The sequence below is a fragment of the Falco peregrinus genome, chromosome 2, assembly GCF_023634155.1.
Source record: "Falco peregrinus isolate bFalPer1 chromosome 2, bFalPer1.pri, whole genome shotgun sequence".
NCBI lineage: Eukaryota > Metazoa > Chordata > Aves > Falconiformes > Falconidae > Falco > Falco peregrinus.
Genome location: NC_073722.1, coordinates 12,601,350 through 12,619,348, shown reverse-complemented (window position 1 = coordinate 12,619,348; position 17,999 = coordinate 12,601,350). Strand labels below are relative to the sequence as shown.

The 17,999-nt window shown below is 43.1% G+C and overlaps 1 protein-coding gene across 1 annotated transcript in view; it reads left to right on the top strand.

Moving 5' to 3' along the window:
- The window catches only part of RNF150 (ring finger protein 150), a 127,691-nt gene extending 110,387 nt beyond the window's left edge, over positions 1–17,304 (top strand). Inside the window, exon 7 of the mRNA XM_005235614.4 lies at positions 9,328–17,304. Coding sequence (XP_005235671.2) covers positions 9,328–9,446 — 119 coding nt within the window. The 3' untranslated portion in view covers positions 9,447–17,304. The remainder of the gene's footprint in view (positions 1–9,327) is intronic.
- Positions 17,305–17,999: the final 695 nt, after the last annotated feature.

Genomic DNA, 17,999 nt, shown 5'->3' with positions numbered 1-17,999 from the left:
AATTGTGTGAGTATACTTCTTGGATGTAAAAAGTCTCTTGATTGACAGCCTGCTGTTATGATATATAGCATATAACATATGCTAGTATGTACAGCACTTATCTCTGCTTTTGTCACATACCTGCTATGCCTTCAGATTTTTAAATGGCTGGCAGTATGATTAAAGATGTTTGCTCACTGCTCAAATGATGTCTGTCTCTCCATGCTTCTCACCTTGGCTACTGGAAGAATCCTTGCAGTGTCCCTTACGCACCATTAACATGACAAAGCCTGATTATTTTTAACTTTATCACTTATTACTATTTGTTTTGCAGTAACACCAAGGAGCCTTGGTTTAGCAGCTGCTAAGAAAACCAAGTAAGAAAGTAGCCCCCATGCCACAACTGATGTTTTAGACATATAACATCATGGTACCACAGGGACAGCTTGCAGATGTCAGGTGTGAGGGGGGGTCCCTTCCCCTTCCTTTCTCTCTGAATGCTTCTTTCCTGAAGTTGGCTGCACTACTTGCCTTCTGACTGAGCCAGCCTGTTTAGCTGCTAGCTTAGCAAAAAATGTTTCCAGGGTAGTTTGCAGATGTTTTTTGTAAATTAAGTCAACTCCCTGGCCAGTCAAAGGACTAGCAGCGCTGAGTCAGAGTAGGTGGCAGAAGGGTGAGCTAAGGCAGCGGGGCTGGGCATCCAGTTCTTGGCTCTGGCATGCTGCTGGTACAGGGATCCGTACTCCAGCTAAGTCAGAAACTTTGTCTGCCCACAGAGAAATTAAATGTAAGAGTAACAGAAATGATCAGAGAGTAATACCTGCACATGAAGTGTTCATACAGTGCTTGGGACTGCACAATAACAGTGATTTTAGTTCAGTCTGGGCCCGAGAGGCTTTTTTGTGAGTGAGTTTGCTGATGAGTTGAATTAGAATTTTTGTTTAAATTGAAATGGAAAACTGAATCTAATGTTTTTTATAATTCTTAGTGTGATGTAGGAAACGGCGGGATGTTACCAAAAGTGGCTAAGTGCTTTCGGAATTAAAGATCTTTGACTATTTAATACATTACCAAAGGGAGCAAAGGTACTTGAGAATCAAAACTGTCATGTAGTTTCAGCCCCATGCTTCAGTATTTTTGAATCTTTTCCCTTTTTATGGGAGATCTCATTTCTGATTTTCAATCAAATACATGAAGAATTTTGCATGTTCTAAAAAACAGTCATTTCTAATAATCTGTACATTGAATGAAAAGCATTTGCGTTTATTTTTCTGAAACTTTCTGTGGACATCAGAAGAACATGCTGTCCTGACCAGAGGTGCATCTGGTGCAGTATTTGGGCACTGAAGATGACCAGCGGTGACCGCTGAGGAGGGTGTGCAGCAGCGTCCCGCTGTTGCTCTCCCCTTTCAGACAATGGGAAGGTTTGGAGGGAAAAAGGAAAAGCAGCTTTGCAAAGGTTTAAGAGACTGGATGCCCTGTTGTGAAGGAGGTAGAGTGGTTCTTGTCTGGCAATCAAACAAGCGGAGAGTGCAGGACTGAAGAATGGGATCAGTTAAAGATGGAAGAAACTACTTCGTAGCATGACCAGAGGTGCAGATAAATTGTGAAGGACCTCGAATATGGGGATTAGCTGAAACAAGCGCACAGAGGTCAGTGCAAGGGACCTTAGTGTGATGACTCTGTTGACTGTTCAGGTAATCTTTCTGATATTTTGACAGTGTTTCCAGAAGGAAAGAGGAAAGAGTAGTCATGGGAAGATAAAATGATACTGCAGTATCTAGGCCACAGAAGGAATTTCCCTGCTGGTCCCAGGGCAGGAATGTGACGAGCATGACCCATAAAAGTAAGGCGAAAGTGGAAAGTATACTGACAGTAAAGATACTAAGTTTTCTTGTGTCATACTTGGCAGAGGCATGCTCATAGTATCACAGAGAGGGTTGGCAGCTCCGCACTAAGGCAGCTGATCAAGAGATCCCAAAATGTCAGCCAGCCTCGCTTAGAGAGAAGACACATCTCCAAAGTGTTGACTCCTAAAATAATGTTAATAAGTGCTGTGAATTTCAAAGGCCTTGTGTTCTGATTCGTGGACAAAATCCCAAGGAGCTAGTATATGCTCATTAAAGATAGATATAGCTACTCAATGAAAAAAAAAAACCACCAACTTTGCTTTTCCCGCCAATTGGGCCCAACTGTCTCCCTGCAAGAACATCTGGTACATGTTCTTCCCCTTTTGCTCAGCTTTCTGCAAATGTGTTTGTGCTCTGCTCCATGTGTTTTATATCACATGTCCTTATTTGGACAGATTTTTCCCCCCTATTTTTGGGAGAGAGCATTTGGGTGCCGATACTTTCTATGCTGTTTATGAAAATTAGTTTATTGGTCTTGCCAAAACACAAATAGCCTTCTGGAGTAACTGGTGTTAAATTTTATTCCTTTAAGTACAACATGTTCCAAATTTAGGCTTCAGAAAGTTGGTTGTATTGCTAATAATTTCCTCTTCATTATTTGATACTTGACTTGAGATACTGTATATGATTTCTAGAAGTGCTGAGTACTTGCAACTGTAGCCGAAATTACTAGAAGATATGCTTGAGTCAGACAATGGGCAGGTTAATGCTGTAACTGAAAAAATCAGGTTTATGGGTTCTTACCTGGCTACCCAGAATCAGTGAAGGCCAGAATGATGATGATGATGTTACCCCTTTGTACTGCAGGGTGTTTGAAGACAGGGAACTGTGGCTTTGGCTGTTTTCCGTTAAGAGATGCCATTCTCCCAAAACATATATCCTAGAGAAAGATTAAGGGAAGAAAGTTTGTTGCCTTTTCACGCAGTAAGAAGAAAAAACAAGTTTTCTTTGGGAGGGAGTCTAGTGTTTATGTCACCCAGTCTCTCAACTGCTTCGGGGTTTCATTCAGTTTAACACATTCTTGAAATGTTGTCTTGGATGAATCTTGCCACGTCATGGCATTTGGCTCTTCCTGGTGTGCTGATGTTCGGATTTTCTTTGCAATGTGTTTCAGATATCATCCGCTTTATCCACTGGATGAGGCCCTGTTGCCATTAATACATTCACAGAGCTCTGGCTTGTTATTTATGGAAAAGACTCTTAACCTTTTCTTCCAAAAGCAGTTACCATGCTCAAGTACTTTTTCCCCTTGCTGCTCAGATAAGCGTGTCTCTGATGCTAGGGAACAGCAATAAAGTATTTCCCCAGTACTTTGTTCTCAGTTGTAGCTGGCCAGATTTCTTCATCCATTTTATTAGCCTCTTTGTACAAAAGGACTGCATAGTAACAGGTTTTTTATAACCCTTTCTCCTCAAACATATTCCCCCTGCTTCTTTTGTGTTAAAGATTTTATAGGCATTTCTTTGTGTGTTTTATTTCAGTTGTTTTTTCTTAGTGCAGTTATAGCCTGTTCTAAAGTGTTACGATTATCAAGATGACATGGAAGTATTTGAGACTTGTAAAATGATTCAATAAGAAGTATTGGATGATTAATTTGAGAATGATTTTAAGAACTGGTAATTTTTTGAAGGAGAGGGTCTTAGCAATAAAGTGGAAGGGGTTGCTATTTGAGGTACTAACTTCATAGGACCATGCTCCTCCTTTTAGACTATAAGCAGCAAAGTGATGCTGTGGCAGGGCCGCAGTAGCAGAGAGCAGTAAACTCTGTATGGTGAAGTGCATTCTTGGGCAAAGAAAACTAGAGGGCTCCAGGCTGTCATAAATCAAATGTGATGAATAGTGTTCTCGTTGTTCTGATAATGGAAACAATCTGAATAACACTGCTTGCGTTGACAGTTTGCTGTGGCTTCATGCTGAACAGAATCTGTTTTGGTAAAGATTCCATATCAATGCCTCTAATGAGCCTGGATATGTTTTCTTCTCAGGTCCTCAGAGCTCCAGGAGATGGTCTCATTTCTGGTTTCTTCCAGAGCAAAATGCTTCTAGACATACCTGCCTGGAGGCAGTGTTTGTTTAGTAGAAGCAAGCCCCAGACTGGAATAAGGTTCATGCTAACAGATAAATTTTAGATATTTATCTAGATCTGCGAGCATACCTGTCATCAGGGATTTCATGTTCTATCTTCAGAAAATTAGGAGTTCTGAAATGTGTATTTCACCATGGTGAGAATGTGAAATGAGTAATGAAATCAAGTCCAGGTTTTGCTGTATATTGTCAAAATGAGGTTTTAGACAATCCCATTATCTGCTGTACAACTTCTGCCAGCTTCTGCCAGCTGAATTTTTCACAGCATTTCATTAGATGGATCAATCAATAATTATTCATTTCTCCTCAAAGCTGGGCACCTACCATCAAGAACAGGAGATTTGTTTCTTGTGCTAAACGCTCACTTTATGGCTACGCAAATGGGTTACACCTAGGTCAGCAGCTCGGTAGCAGCTTTTTTCTTACCCTCTGATTCCTGTGACTGTCACAAGATGAAGAAGGCCGTTAGCAGCTGCACAGCTCTGTGTAACAGTTTAATTGTGTGTGGAGCAGGACTGAGTATGCTGAATTAGTTCATGGAGAGCTGATAATAAATGAGGGAAGGGAGAACTGTCTCCCAACTGAATAGTTTATTGCTGTGGCCCAAGTTTTTAATGCACAAGAATAGGAGGGTGTTGGTTTTAGTTACACTTTCAGCAGACGAATTACACACTTGCTGGCCGCTCTCATTTGACATGTAATAATCGATACTTCCGTGCTTACTCACAAATGGGTGTAATAGCAGAGAGCTACCTGAGGGTCCAGAGAGGGAAAAAGGTCTGTCATCGTAGACAAACCTTATACGCATTCAATGCTGAGAATCTTTTGCTGTATAACATTTTAGTGTGTTATTTTTCTGCTGATTTCCTGGATGCAAATTGCTCATGAGCCTTTTAGCCCAGTCATGGGGTTCTGCAGCTTTTCTGGTTCTGTGAGCTTGGGGGAAATCTCAGCCGCTGGGGCAAGCAGGAACAATTTTAGGAAAGCCCCATAGCACTGCCCATGTCCTAGGGACATCAGAACACAGTGTTGGATGTGGCCTTCTTGGGAGGAGCACAGTGGTGAGCAGGAGTGAGGCCTCCGTGAGTTCAAAACCCACCACAGTTACATCAGCTTGTTCCTCATCCTCGAATGTGTCATTACAAGTATATAGAATCCTAGCATCATAGAATGGTTTGGGTTGGAAGGGACCTTAGAGATCATCTAGTTCCAGCCCCCTGCCACGGGCAGGGACACCTCCCACCAGCCCAGGTTGCTCCCAGCCCCATCCAGCCTGGCCTTGAGCACTGCCAGGGATGGGGCACCCACAGCTGCTCTGGGCAGCCTGGGACAGTGCCTCACCACCTCACAGTAAAGGATTTCTTCCTAATATCTAACCTAAATCTATCCTCTTAGTTTAAAGCCGTTATCTCTTGTCCTGTCACTGCAGACCCTACTAAAACATCTTGATTTCTGCCCGTGCCTGTATGCTTACAAACACATGACAGATGAAGGTTTTTGTAAATGCACTTTTCACTCCCTGTTGAATGCTTAGGTCCCTCCCAAGACTCTTGCAAACAGTATCAGTTTCTTGGAAAGCCATCGTATGACCTTCTTCTTTTGGAATATTTATTAGTGTACAACCGCTACAGACTTACTCAAAGCGTTAGGAGCAGCAGCAACAGTAGGTAACTGTTACTTGTGTACAGTCTTAATGTTTTTAAAGCACCGGAGTAATTAGCTATTTTCATCTTTGTTTGGTTGCAAGTGTACTCAAATATAAACATAAATTAATGAACTTTGCAATAAGCAAGGGCTGTACCACTGTTATGTAAGGCAGTTCCATATCTACATGGTGATATTCTTCCTGCATTCGCATAATTAAAGTAATATTGGCTAGAGGAGGAGTTTGGTTTATTGCACCTCTCAAATGAATGTGTGTCAGGGAATATGAGTGAATGGAAAAAGTCTGTCTGGAAGTAGGCAGCATGCTGTGGTGTATTGCGTTTCGCTGACATGAGAGGAATGTGGCAGTGAGGTCTACAGTTGCCTGCTGTAGGCACTGACACTTGGGCTGAAAAGCAGCTTGGGATGTGCCTTTTGCTTCGTTAAGCAAGAGGCTTTATGCCTGTGGTGTCAGGTGCTGTAAAACACGGTGGAAGTGTTATAGTGTGTGTTGTTAGACAGGATTGCCAATCTCAAACATCTAAGTCGCAAATCAGATATATCAACATAAAATCTGTCTAGAAGTTAGAGATACGTTTTTGAAAAAGTCTTTATTTCCTTTTTACTTCTTAAGATTCATTTATTTTTAAGTGAAAGCTGAGATCTTCACTGAAACTTGAGATCCTCGCCTGACTTCAGGGCTTTAAGAAAAACACCAAATTTCAGAAAACTTGCAGAAAGCCCATGAAAATTCTTAACAGTGAGTTGGGCATCTTTTATACAAGCTGTGTGATTGTATAAGCTTTGTCATTGTAAATAGGATCTAAAAAGCAAGGATGCAAAATGCAGGCTAAGCTCCTGGCACTTGCAGTTTAGTAGAGGTTTGCTTACCTTTAACAAATGTCATTAACACTGCTGGCTCGTGTTATTGAGCAGCCAGCCAAAAAAAAAAAAAAAAAAAAAAAAAAAATCCCACGCAGTCTAGAAAGCCTGTGTTGTGTGTGGTAGCCACGGTGAGGCAGTTTGTAGACCTCACAGCCAGAGTTACCTACAGCTGATCCGTAACTGATGTAAGCATCCCAGAGTTTCATTCTGTGCATGCTGGGATCAGTAGTAGGACTCCTGTTGGCAAGAGCAAGCACGTAATGCTGAGGGGTGCATTAACTTCCTTGTGTTGTCTGTGTCTTCCAAAGAAATGTCAGTGCGGACCCCTTCCCTGAGGGGGAAGGTGTAAGGGTTGGTGGTGTCTGAGTTTTTCTCCTCACTCTGCTGAAGCAGCAGACGGTAGCTTTAGGGTTTTAAACCACCACACTGTTAGCAAGCAAGGAAGTTGAAGCATTCATGTTTCTAGGCACTTCCACAGTGCTGGAAAAGCAATGCCAGGGCACAGGCATGGACATTTTTGTTCATTGTTCCTACTGACCTGCACTTCAGTTCTAAAGACAAGCTACAAAGCCCACACTGTGGAAAGACGCTAAGAGCCAGGAATTTGAATAATTGTGTAGGATTTTTAATGTAAAACTCAAATTAGCTTGTTTGGAAAGTGGGTGCTCCTGTACATAGGTTAGGCGGTTGGTAGGTGAGCTGTAAATCTGCTTCTGTCACGTCTGCCTGTCTTGAACTCAGTTAAGATCTTTCTCTGCTGTGCAACCCTAGAAAAAACAACAATTCTTGAAATAGCTTTTCAGCACCAAAAACGCTTCTCATTTGATGCTGACATTTGGTATTGGCAGCTCAGGCTGCCTCTTTGGCGTGCGTGCGGCTGTCACCATTGAGTCAGACCTTCTTTCCGGCACAGCTAGTTCAGATGAAAATCACCTTTCTCCCAGGAGTATGCCAAGCGGCTGTTTAACATGGCTAAGCCTCAGGAACTCTGTCGTGCAAATATAAACTTGCTCTTAGGTCAACATTTGAGGCATCATTTTCATTGTTTTTAAGAATCCTATTAGTTATAGAGGAATGATAGATCACCCAGTGGCCTGGAACCGCATCATTCTGGTTCAGGGAGCTGTTGCCCCTACAGATGATGCTTTAGGTCATACAGGTGTCTGTGATGCACTTTTGTACCCTTGGATCTAGCAGTTCACCTAATGGTTCCATGTAATTGAAGCCACTGAAGTCTGCAGGTGATACTCAGTTTGTAAGTACTTCCTCCCCCTCCAGTGGAGGACTTTTGTAGTCAGAAGCAAGGCCTTGAAATGTTTTACTACTGTCATATTGACAGTGAAAAAAAGATACAGCTGTAAAGAGGTTGTGTGCGTTAATTATTTATCTTGTAATCAGGAAAGTATAAAAATACTCCAGGGTGAAAATTGGGAAGGGTTGTAAAGTAAAGCACGGACTCTTTTAGTTTGAATAATACAGATTCCACTCAAGCTTTCTCCGCAGAAGGTGAGGTCTAATCCTAGTACAAGTAAATACATGTTTTTTTCTCTAGAACAGATTTAAAAATCAGGCAGCTTTTGAGAGGAGACTAATTGTGCTCACTTAGCTTCAAGTGAATAATTAAACTGTGAGGAGTTATTATTTTCCTGGCTCCTCTGTAATGTTTCTTACTTACTTAGATACCAACTTTTAGACTTTTTAGCATCAATCGAGCATTGCTTCCATTGTCTGGAAAGTAAACTATGTAAAGAAAAAACTGCCACCGATTTAAATATATTCTCTTGTTATAGTATATGTATAGTATAACTATCATCATTGTAATTAAACCACTTGAAAATATGAGCCATCAACTTTTTTCTCTCAGGGACTCAGCCACCTATGGGAGCTTTGTGCCTTTGAAGATCTCCCCAGACACCCAGTGTGCTTTGCTCCTCCTGATTGTTCTTGAAATAAAATTAGCTTTTAGTCCTTTAAAATCTGTTGGCCTTATCTGCTACTAAATACACACATAGTAAGTGCTGTGGGATCAAAACAAAAACAAGTTTTTACTCCTACACTTGTAGTTTGATGGGATTTGCAGTTTGGCAAAAGTCAATAATCTGACTCTTACTGTATTTGGGATCATGGTGGATTAAAGTAGATGCCTTTGGCCTGGATCAAGAACCTGCAAGGTATCTTCAAATTTAAGGAAATGGTGAATAGAAAATGGAGTGGAAAAGGATGAGAGAAAGCACCTGAGAAGGCAGGTAGCCTGGTCCTGAGTCCTGGGGCAGAACTAACGCCACCTGTACCACTCCTTCCAGACATTAGCCTAGCACCCTCTTAAAAGTCTCCGCTAACAGAGATTCTGTCACCCAGTGAGGGTTTGGGCAGATTTTTTTTTTTTTTTGTTAGAAATGTTTTCCTGATGGCTGACTCACTCCCCCAGGTGCCCATGGCTTTGTCCTTAACTTGCTGCCTTCGTGGGGAGAGTAGGATGGTGCCAGGTTGAGGAAATAAAAGGGTACAGGGAGCAAAGTGCTCAGGTGGTGGGAGGAAGGTCAGGGAGATGAAGGGCCTGGCTGGAGAGTCCTAGGGGGATTAGGAGAAGAAAGTGTTACCCATCCAGGCTCCTTGACATTGTGTTTCTCGCTACTGATGGCTTGAACTTTCTGATTTTTTAAAATGCTTTAGATGGATACTGAAGAAGAGCACAGTTTGGAGTTGAAGCGCAACCTCAGGGGTGGAGAAACCTCTGGGTCCCCTCTGCAGAACTAAAAAGCATAATACATTGACAGAACGACATGACCATAATGCCCTTTTCCTGTCTTTTCTACCCTCACAGATGAACAGGAGCCAGCAGTCAGCAGTGATTCAGATATTTCATTGATTATGGCAATGGAGGTTGGACTGTCCGATGTGGAGCTTTCCACTGATCAAGACTGCGAAGAGGTGAAATCTTGAAAAACGAACAGAGATCCAACACTAAACTACAGGGGAGGGTCACAGGGAGGGACCGAGTCAGCTTTCTAGGATTTGGACCAGTCATGCACATGCCTCCAAAGCACTGTCACTCCTGCACACTCCATTCTGAGATGGTCACGAAAAGCAATAGCAACAGTTGTGTCTGCCTGGATGCGATTTCATCATCTACATACGTTCATTTTGTTCACATGGGAGATGAACGCTTCCAGTTTACCCACGTGCTTGAAAGCGGTCATGTAACTCTTCAGTGGCTCATAAATACGCAACTGAAATGACAGCTTGAGTGTTTTCTACACTTGTTCGATCGGGGGTTTGTTTCTATTTTTTTGAAAAGGCATATGTTTGTTATGTTTGTTTGTTTGTTTATAGTTTGTTATGGACGGACACTCTGTTTCAGTTGACTGACCCCAGCTTTTTCAAGAGTTCAGTCCAGAAATCTGAATTCCCATTCACTGGTCACTTCATGATCTGAATCCCAGGATTTATCACTGCCTTGTTGTTTCTGCATGAAGTACATGTGGCTTCAGAAGGATGGTGCACCAGCACCCTGCATTAAAGGGAAGCCTGCTTTCGTTAAGTGGGAGCCTTGGAAATGGTATATTGGGAAGGCCTTTATTTGCAAGAGAGCTCTGAATTATCAGAGATTGCTGAGATCTGGGTTAAAACTGCATTGTGTTGGCTGTTATTTGGAGCTCTGTTCTAGGCAAGTATTGTACAGTGTGAAGGAGAGAAAGAAAAGCTTAAGCCTTCACTCTGTCCTTGTAGTCCTTTGCTCTATTTTATGCTATTAGCAGTTGTCAGCACATTAACGGCCTTCCTTCAAATCACAATTCAGTGGCTAGAAAAGACAATCTAGTACAACATCGTGTCTTTTCTAAATTTTACTGACCAGTAGGCTAAAGGAGTGTTGCAGAGGTTTCCAGAGGCAGCTTGTTAACAGCTGTGCGTTATGCGGCTGACAAGAATATTCTTAGAAAGGGTCTGGAGATGCTGATACCGGTGTCAGAAACTGCTAATGAAGGAGGCAGCAGCTAGCTGAAATGTTTACTTCCTGGTTTATTTTGGGTTTTTTCTCAGTGCGTTTCACTTCTTATGTTTGGATGGCAGGTTTTGTCTGCTTCTTTTCAAACACAGGAGTTCAGGTGGTTTGTTGCCCTCCAGAGTCTCTGTCAACATTGTCGCAAGTGTAATGGAATACTTGCAATTTGTATATAGATATATATATACCAAAATATGTTGGGCAGAGGGGAGGGAATTTGAAAATAAACAGAACTATATCGTAAGTCAAAACATCTACATAATAATGATCTGTGATGATTATTTAATTCATTCCGAGCTCTGCTTTCCAGGAGAAAGCTTATCATCACTTGTTCAGTGTACGATTTTGTTTTTCAGTCAAAATACTCAACTGTGAAGAAGCATTTTTAGCTTACTGTTACACAAGAGTACATGCTTTCTGTGACAGTCAGATGGTTTGAATCACATTACTGCCTCCTGAGTAAGTCCATAGAATCAACAATTCATCTTGCATCGAAATTTCGTGGAGAGGTCAAACATTTTGACTTGGTGGTGTCATGGCAGCATCTCAGAATGCAACTGTTAGGGTTCTTGCTGCCTTTAATCTCCTTGTGGATTACTAGTTAGATGTGGAAACCAATTTCCAGCCAAAATTCAGTTTGTCAGATCTTATTCGGGAGCAAATGTGTTTAGAACTATCCCTAAAATTTTGGCTGACTTACTTCTTCAGTACAGGAAGAAGGAAGAATTATATTCCGTGCTTTTCGGTCCAGTTAGAACTCAGTTCATTTTGTACCTTAATTTTTGTGATGTTCTCAGTCCCTAAATTGCAGGGTAACTTTGAGGCAAAGAGCACAGCCTAATCATCCTTCAAAACCGTGATCCGGAAATGTGCCGTTACATTTTTATAAAGCCATTTGAAAGGACATCACTTTTTAATTAAAGAGATACAGGCAGCTGGAAATCCACTTGATTCAAAAAGTTAGACATCATTCCAGAGGGCAGAGCTAGGTCACTCTTCCTGATATTTGTGGTTCTGTAATTGTGTTTTCTTTTTTTTCCTTTTTTTTTTTTTTTTTTTGTTTTCTCTATTCCTTGCTGCTATGGGAAAGGCCCACAGCATTAGGGGAAACCGATGGTGAAATTCAGCCCTACACCAGAGGGTTTGCACAAGGTACTGCATCAGCTCCACTTTAGCTCTGGAGATAGTGTTGAAATGGGATTTAAGTGGTGCTTACACCAAATAGTGGCCCTTCACACAGGAATGAAATTCATCTGAAATTACTGCAGGGGAAAGAGTGAAGGTGGTAATACACGCTCAGATCTCTCTATGGAAAGTACACACACTGGTCCAGTTTCTTCTCTAGCGCTGGAGCCTGGGTGCTACATGTCACAGGAACATCACAAACACAATGTCCAAGTTGTCAGTGATGTCTCAGTGTCCACCCATTGCAGCCCAGCACACAGACAAAAAACTCCTGGCCAAACCGTTTGTGTTTCAGAGGAGCTGTCACAAAGTCTTTGTTTTATTTCACAAACTTAATTAAGTTAATCTTAATGATAGATTGACCAATTACCTGTTGCTATAGCGGAGTCACCCACAGCAGAGCAAGCGAGGTCTGTCGAAAAGCAAGGCAGGAGGTGAAGCTCCCAGCTGATACTGAGCTGGGTCCTTTGACCAGCAAAATCATCAGAGGGAGCTGTCCTAAAGGGGCATCACATGGATGGTAACTGAGACTCTGCCCATATTTCTAGGAGTTAATGAAGGCTTTTTGGAGAGGAATCACACTGCGTGCTCTTTTCCTAAGTATCCCATACTCGTTGTGGTCCCTCAGGGTCCACAGGTGGCCCACTGGCAGCGACAGGGTCTAGGCTGGGTGAGACATTTTTACATATCACTGTACTGTGGTCTTTCAAAAGAGACATCCTAGCAAATCTGCTTCAGGAGCCTTTCTGCTTTCGTTTTCCCAGTTCTACCTGCAGTTTCACTCAGGAAAGAGGTTTTTCCATCCCTCTGCTCAGGTGTTCTACTGTTAAGTGATAACAAGCGCAAAGCCAGGTTACATATCACTGAAGCCAAAACTTTGGAAAGCACTTAAGTAGATGTTTTATTCCGTCCTTTTTCAGAAAAGCACTTATTGCTGATTTTGGACTTGTACGTTATTTTTAACAGGTCTTCTATGAGCATAATTAAGCCCCTGTGTCAAATAGAAATGTTTTCCTAAAGCAGGACCTGGCTGACAACATTCTTTGTATATATAACGTGTGAAATGCCTTGGGAATTTGAGGTGCTTCCTAAATAGTAAGACCTGCAGATGTATGTTTGTAACGTATATGAAAGCCTTAATTTTGCAGTTCTATGTGCCCATGCACAATTTTGCTTACATGAGTCTCTCCACTGAGATTCATGACAGGGTAAAATGAAACCTCCTGATTTGAAGCTTTGGGCAAGATCAGTCCCATCCTGAGCATTGTGTGAGTCCTCAGTACTGCTGCCCACTAAGCTTGGGCTGTGGCGTTAAATACGTGGGATGTCGATGCCAGGGATGCAGCACTGCCTGTTCGGAAGGGAGAGCAGCCTTTAGCACACAGCCAGGAGAAAGCAAAATCCTCTGGTGCCCTCTGACGAACAATTGCTCATGCACATAATTCTGCAGGCTGGCGCTGTGACTGTCCACCAGCACAGGGCAGAGGGCTCCTCCTGCGCAGGGCCAGTGCCAGGGGGGGCACAGCTCTCTGAGCAAGGCACTCTTGTCATTAAGCTGATCTTGTCTCTCTCTGAGCTCTTCCTGTCTGGTCATCTGAGGCTCTTTTTTTCCTTCTTTTCCATGACCACGTAGTAGGTGGGAGAAGCATTCGCCTTGGTGGGGCTCATCTTCACTGAGGCTGGATCACAGGGTGAAACTTGGGACAGACAGAGACTGCTCTGAGTATCCTTTGATTTTCATGGGTTTCACTAAACTGCCTTCCCAAAGGTCTGTTCAGTAGGTAGGACACATAAAAAGTTACATGGGCAGAATTTTGCATTCAAAAATGACCTAATGTGTGTATGGAGATGTGCAGGGCACCAGCTCTCCATCGCTTCCCCACAGCTGACCCATCCTGGTGGGGATACAGGTCTGGCACTAGCTGAGGTTTTGGGGTTTTTTTTATTTTCTGACTGCTTGATAGCCTCAAAACCAGGATCAAGAAAATCACAGTACTGCAGTTCATTCTTTTAAGTATTCTATAGAACTAAATTGCCATGTATGCATATAAAAGTGCATTGGTATGACTATGGAAACTATATGGTAACAAAAATAGAAGCGGCTGCTGTTGTTAGACTTTTGCATGGGGGAGATTGTGGCACTAAAGAAAAAGGCTTTATAGAGGCAATTTGGAAAAAAAACAGTTATTGAATCCCATACGGTAAGAGTTCCCTCGGATCTCGGTACTTTAATGACCCCTGGATCAGATCCAGAGGAAGCCACTGCAAGAAGGGAGCAGTACTTGGTCTCTTGTTTAATGACTCGTTCGGGAGATATTCTGATTTTAGTTAACAAACTGAACCCAAGCACCTCTTGATAGATCCAGCTCTGAATTTAATCTTTCTCAAAGAATATGCATTTTGTGCTCCAAAGTTTTTGTTGTCAAACCTGTTATCCCACCCTCCTTTCCCCCTTGCTAAGTGCTTATCTAATTTGAAAAATGTCTGGCTCAGAAGACCTTTGCGTATGGACAGGTTGCCCTGGCAGGTGTCTGCAGATCACTTAACGCTTCTGTGTATACTTCTAGTCATCGGTACAACACAGTTACAGATTTTCCATAAAGTGTGTTTTATTTGCCATTCTTGTTAAACCTGGAGTGCAGTCGTCGTATAGATTTTCCAGCGTTTTGCCTTACAGACTTTTTCCTTTGAATATATGCCACAGCCCTTTGAGCGGATTCTGTGATGAACGGGCAGAGATGGGGGCACAGGTCCTGATATATACATTGCTGAACTGCAAGTCCTTGTTGTGACGATTGGTCTGTACTGAAATGACGACACAGGTTGTACGTAACAGCGGGAAATGCCTTTCAGCCCAGGCAGCTGGGAAGCTCCCAGGCTGCGGTTGTTAGAGGCTCGTTCCTTCGTGGTCTCTGTAGAAAAGCTCCTGACTAAGCACATAGTTTGAAATAAGCCAGGAACAGGAATTTATAAGCTGGGCAAACCAAGAAAACCAATAGTAATTTATTGATTTCTGTTCGTTAGCAATAATGGACTATTTTTAACCATTAGTTGTGCTTGTAGATCCCTGTTGTAGGGCCAAAGTTACAGGTCTGCCAGGAACAGGGGCCAGGACAAGCTGACTCTCATAAACAGAAGAGAGAGTGCTTAGTTTCTGTTGGGAGGCCTGTGTTTTGCTGGACTGAAATGGTAGAGAAGTCCAGCACGTTCCTTTACCAGCCCCTCTCGCGAATGTTTGTTCTAGCGTGAGCCTTTGTTGCAGGGGAAGGAGATTATGGGATCAAGCTAACGCTGCATCGCTTCCTCTCTTGCATTTTGTGCTCCCTGTATCTTGTAGCAGGTGGGACTGCTCTGGTTTGGCGTGGGGGCAAGGGGCCAGCCTAAGTTCAGCCTGAGAGCCTAATGAAAGGTGGACTGTGGGGTTTTGGCAGATTCAGGGCAGCTGAGCTTCTTCATAAGCAGTGCTGACTGGGATTGCTGCTCCATTGAAGAACACCGAGCGTTGATTCATTTGGTTTATAGATGCAAAATGTGTGAGCGTATATGGGGCAACCAGCGTGACAGAAATGAATGGGCTCGGTTAACGCAAGCGGTGAAAAACAATGTCATGAAGTATTTAGGGGTGAGGGAAAATGAGGGTGGAGGCGTTGTTTTTGCAGACATTTTAAAGGGGGGCGATTGATCCAACAGAAGTGCTTCTTTTATTTTACCAAGCTGTTACCTGAACTAATTGATGGTTTCGCAGTTGAAAGAGGAACGCCAGATGGACTTTCTAGTCTGCATTTGTTCGCATAGCAGATGGCAGCGGCGGGCTGGGACGGCGGGTGAGGAGCAGGCTGCCCTCTGCCGCGCAGCTTCCCCTGCCCAGCTGGAAACCCACTCTGCTCTCTTTCTCTTCTTTGGCACTTCTTTTTCAAAGGAAAAAAAAAATCACCTTCTGAGCAGGAGCTACATTTCAAGGGGAGAAATGGAGAAGAAAGATGAATGAAAGGTGTTGTGGATTTCGAATGAAAAGCCAATGGATTAATTTTCCATCTGAAATTAATCTTGTCTCAACTATTTTAATTGTGAATCAGTGGAAGTTCTTTCTTTCTGGAGTGAATGCCAGGAGGGAAAAAAAAAAAGGGGGGGGAGAGGAGAAAAAAAAAAAACGTTTTCCCTTTCTTGTTTATTTCTTGATTCTTCAGTCCTGTGTAGCATTACAAACAATAGCAAGATCAAGACGCTTGTTTGCTCTGAATGTATACAGTTATTTCAGATGTCAAATATCTAAACGTTTTGTATGTATACGTAATACCATCCTTCCAGCTTGTTTCATGTTAGGAACCTGAAATGTCGGTACCATTTTATAATTAGAAATGTAAAGAGGGGACAGCGGGTGGGAGGGTCTGTGATTTTTATAGCAAAATGTTCCTTGTATTTAGTGAACATTTAAAATGGTTTTGTACTTGTCAAAATATACATTCCATCCATTTCCAGAAGAGAACTATTTTTATTTAGAGTAGTTTATAAGCAAACCAAAAAAATGTGGCGTCCCATTCGTACGCAGTTCATGGACAGAGCAGAAGTATCCTGGTTTTCAGTGATGGCTCCAAAGCTTTTTCCAGCCACGTCTCTTCTCACACGCTGCACAGCCATACCAGCAAATGCCAGTGTTAAAAAGGGAAGAAAAATCACTAACTAAATAAATACCATATGGATCAGCGCACAGCTTACCGAAATAACTTCCAGTTTGGAGGCAATGGCCTGTCCCAGTGAAATTCTCCAAGGTAATTGCTCCTGCTCTGGACAGGAGGAGTGGATTTACTGGGAGGCCTTCAGCCCACATGCTGTGGCTCTGGTTGCACCGGGGCTCCCTCGAGATGGGAACCTGTCTGAACTGAAGCTGGTTTGCTGATAAGGCAGTCGGTTTCTGCAGGCTGGCCAGGTCGTGTTTGACTGTGGAAACCACCCTTCATCTTCACATTTTTAAAAAAAATTTCCTTTCTCTAGATGGCTGCACTTTTGTTTGTGAAACACCTAGGAGAAGACCGTGGCAAAATCACACGGTGCACAGGCGGTTCTTTTTCTTATCGTTAGCTGTCCCCCCGCCCCGCCCCGCTACCTGTGACTTGCTGCCAAAACAGTGCAGTAGCAGTTTGTGAAGCGAGCCTTCTTTTCTAGCGTGACTTTCTGTACAGTATTGCAAATATACTTTAACTCTTTTTCTGATATTTTATAACATGTACATCTTCCCCTCCAATGCACTTTATCTCTCTTGAAAAATGTGGGAGTCAGAGAACTATCATCTTAAAGGGATTTGCCTGAAATCGAGGCACACAGATTTTGGATTTTTTTTTTTTTCCTTCTTGCTTTGTTATATACTGTAAATGCTAAAGAGCATGGACAGTGACTCAACTGGGGGAAGTACCGAAATGTTGAGGCTAATATTTGGAAGCATTATTCAGTAGTACAACACGGCTATTTTTGTTATATAGAGAATTATAATGTAAATATGTGAGACTGTGTTATTATGTACTAGTAAAATATTGCAACTCTCAAAGTTAAGATGGTGAATTCCAAGGAATTTTATTGCAGGTTTTTTAATAAAACGAATCTGATTACTGTGTCGTACATATTTTCTAACAGACTGTGTAAAGGTGGCGTTTCCTGGGGTGTGGAACTTGCAGCTTGTTTCTTTCTGAACTCGGCCTCTGCAGACTTTGACGTTCACAGGAGCAGAACCTATAGCAGGAAGGGACCCAGGTGGCAGCCTGGCCCTTGTGCCACCGCTCCAGCCCCAGTCACTGCTCTGGTCCCCCCTATCCTTCAGCTTCTTTTGATCGGACAGCCGCGGCTGCGTGGGAGGTAAGTGCCTCCGCTTCCGGAGGAGAGCTGCAGCCTCACCCTGGACGATGGGCGTGATGTGTTAAAATAGCTTTAAAAGGTGACGGCTCCACCGTGCCTCGGTGGGAATTGCATGGCCCTTGTGAGGGGTCTCCCGGCTGCTCTTCTCTTGCCTCGTCAGCCACAGCTCCGCATCCTTGGGAGCAGAGGGCCATGGGGCAGCCCCAGGGGGTGTCCTGCCATCCAGCATAGGTGTGCTGCTTACAAGAGGTTTGAGGCACAGGAAAATTCCTGCCTAAAAGAAATTTTAAGAGGCTTAAGGAGGAGTTTTCCAGTAGGCACAGAAGGCAGCAGGCAACAGTCCCTGAAGGAGGGCCGCATCCTGCCACGAGGGCCCAGCCCGGCCCACGTTTTGTGCTTGCTGGCCAGTGCCGCCAGCACACGTGCATCTCTCCCAGCCACAGCAGTGCATTCAGGGCCTC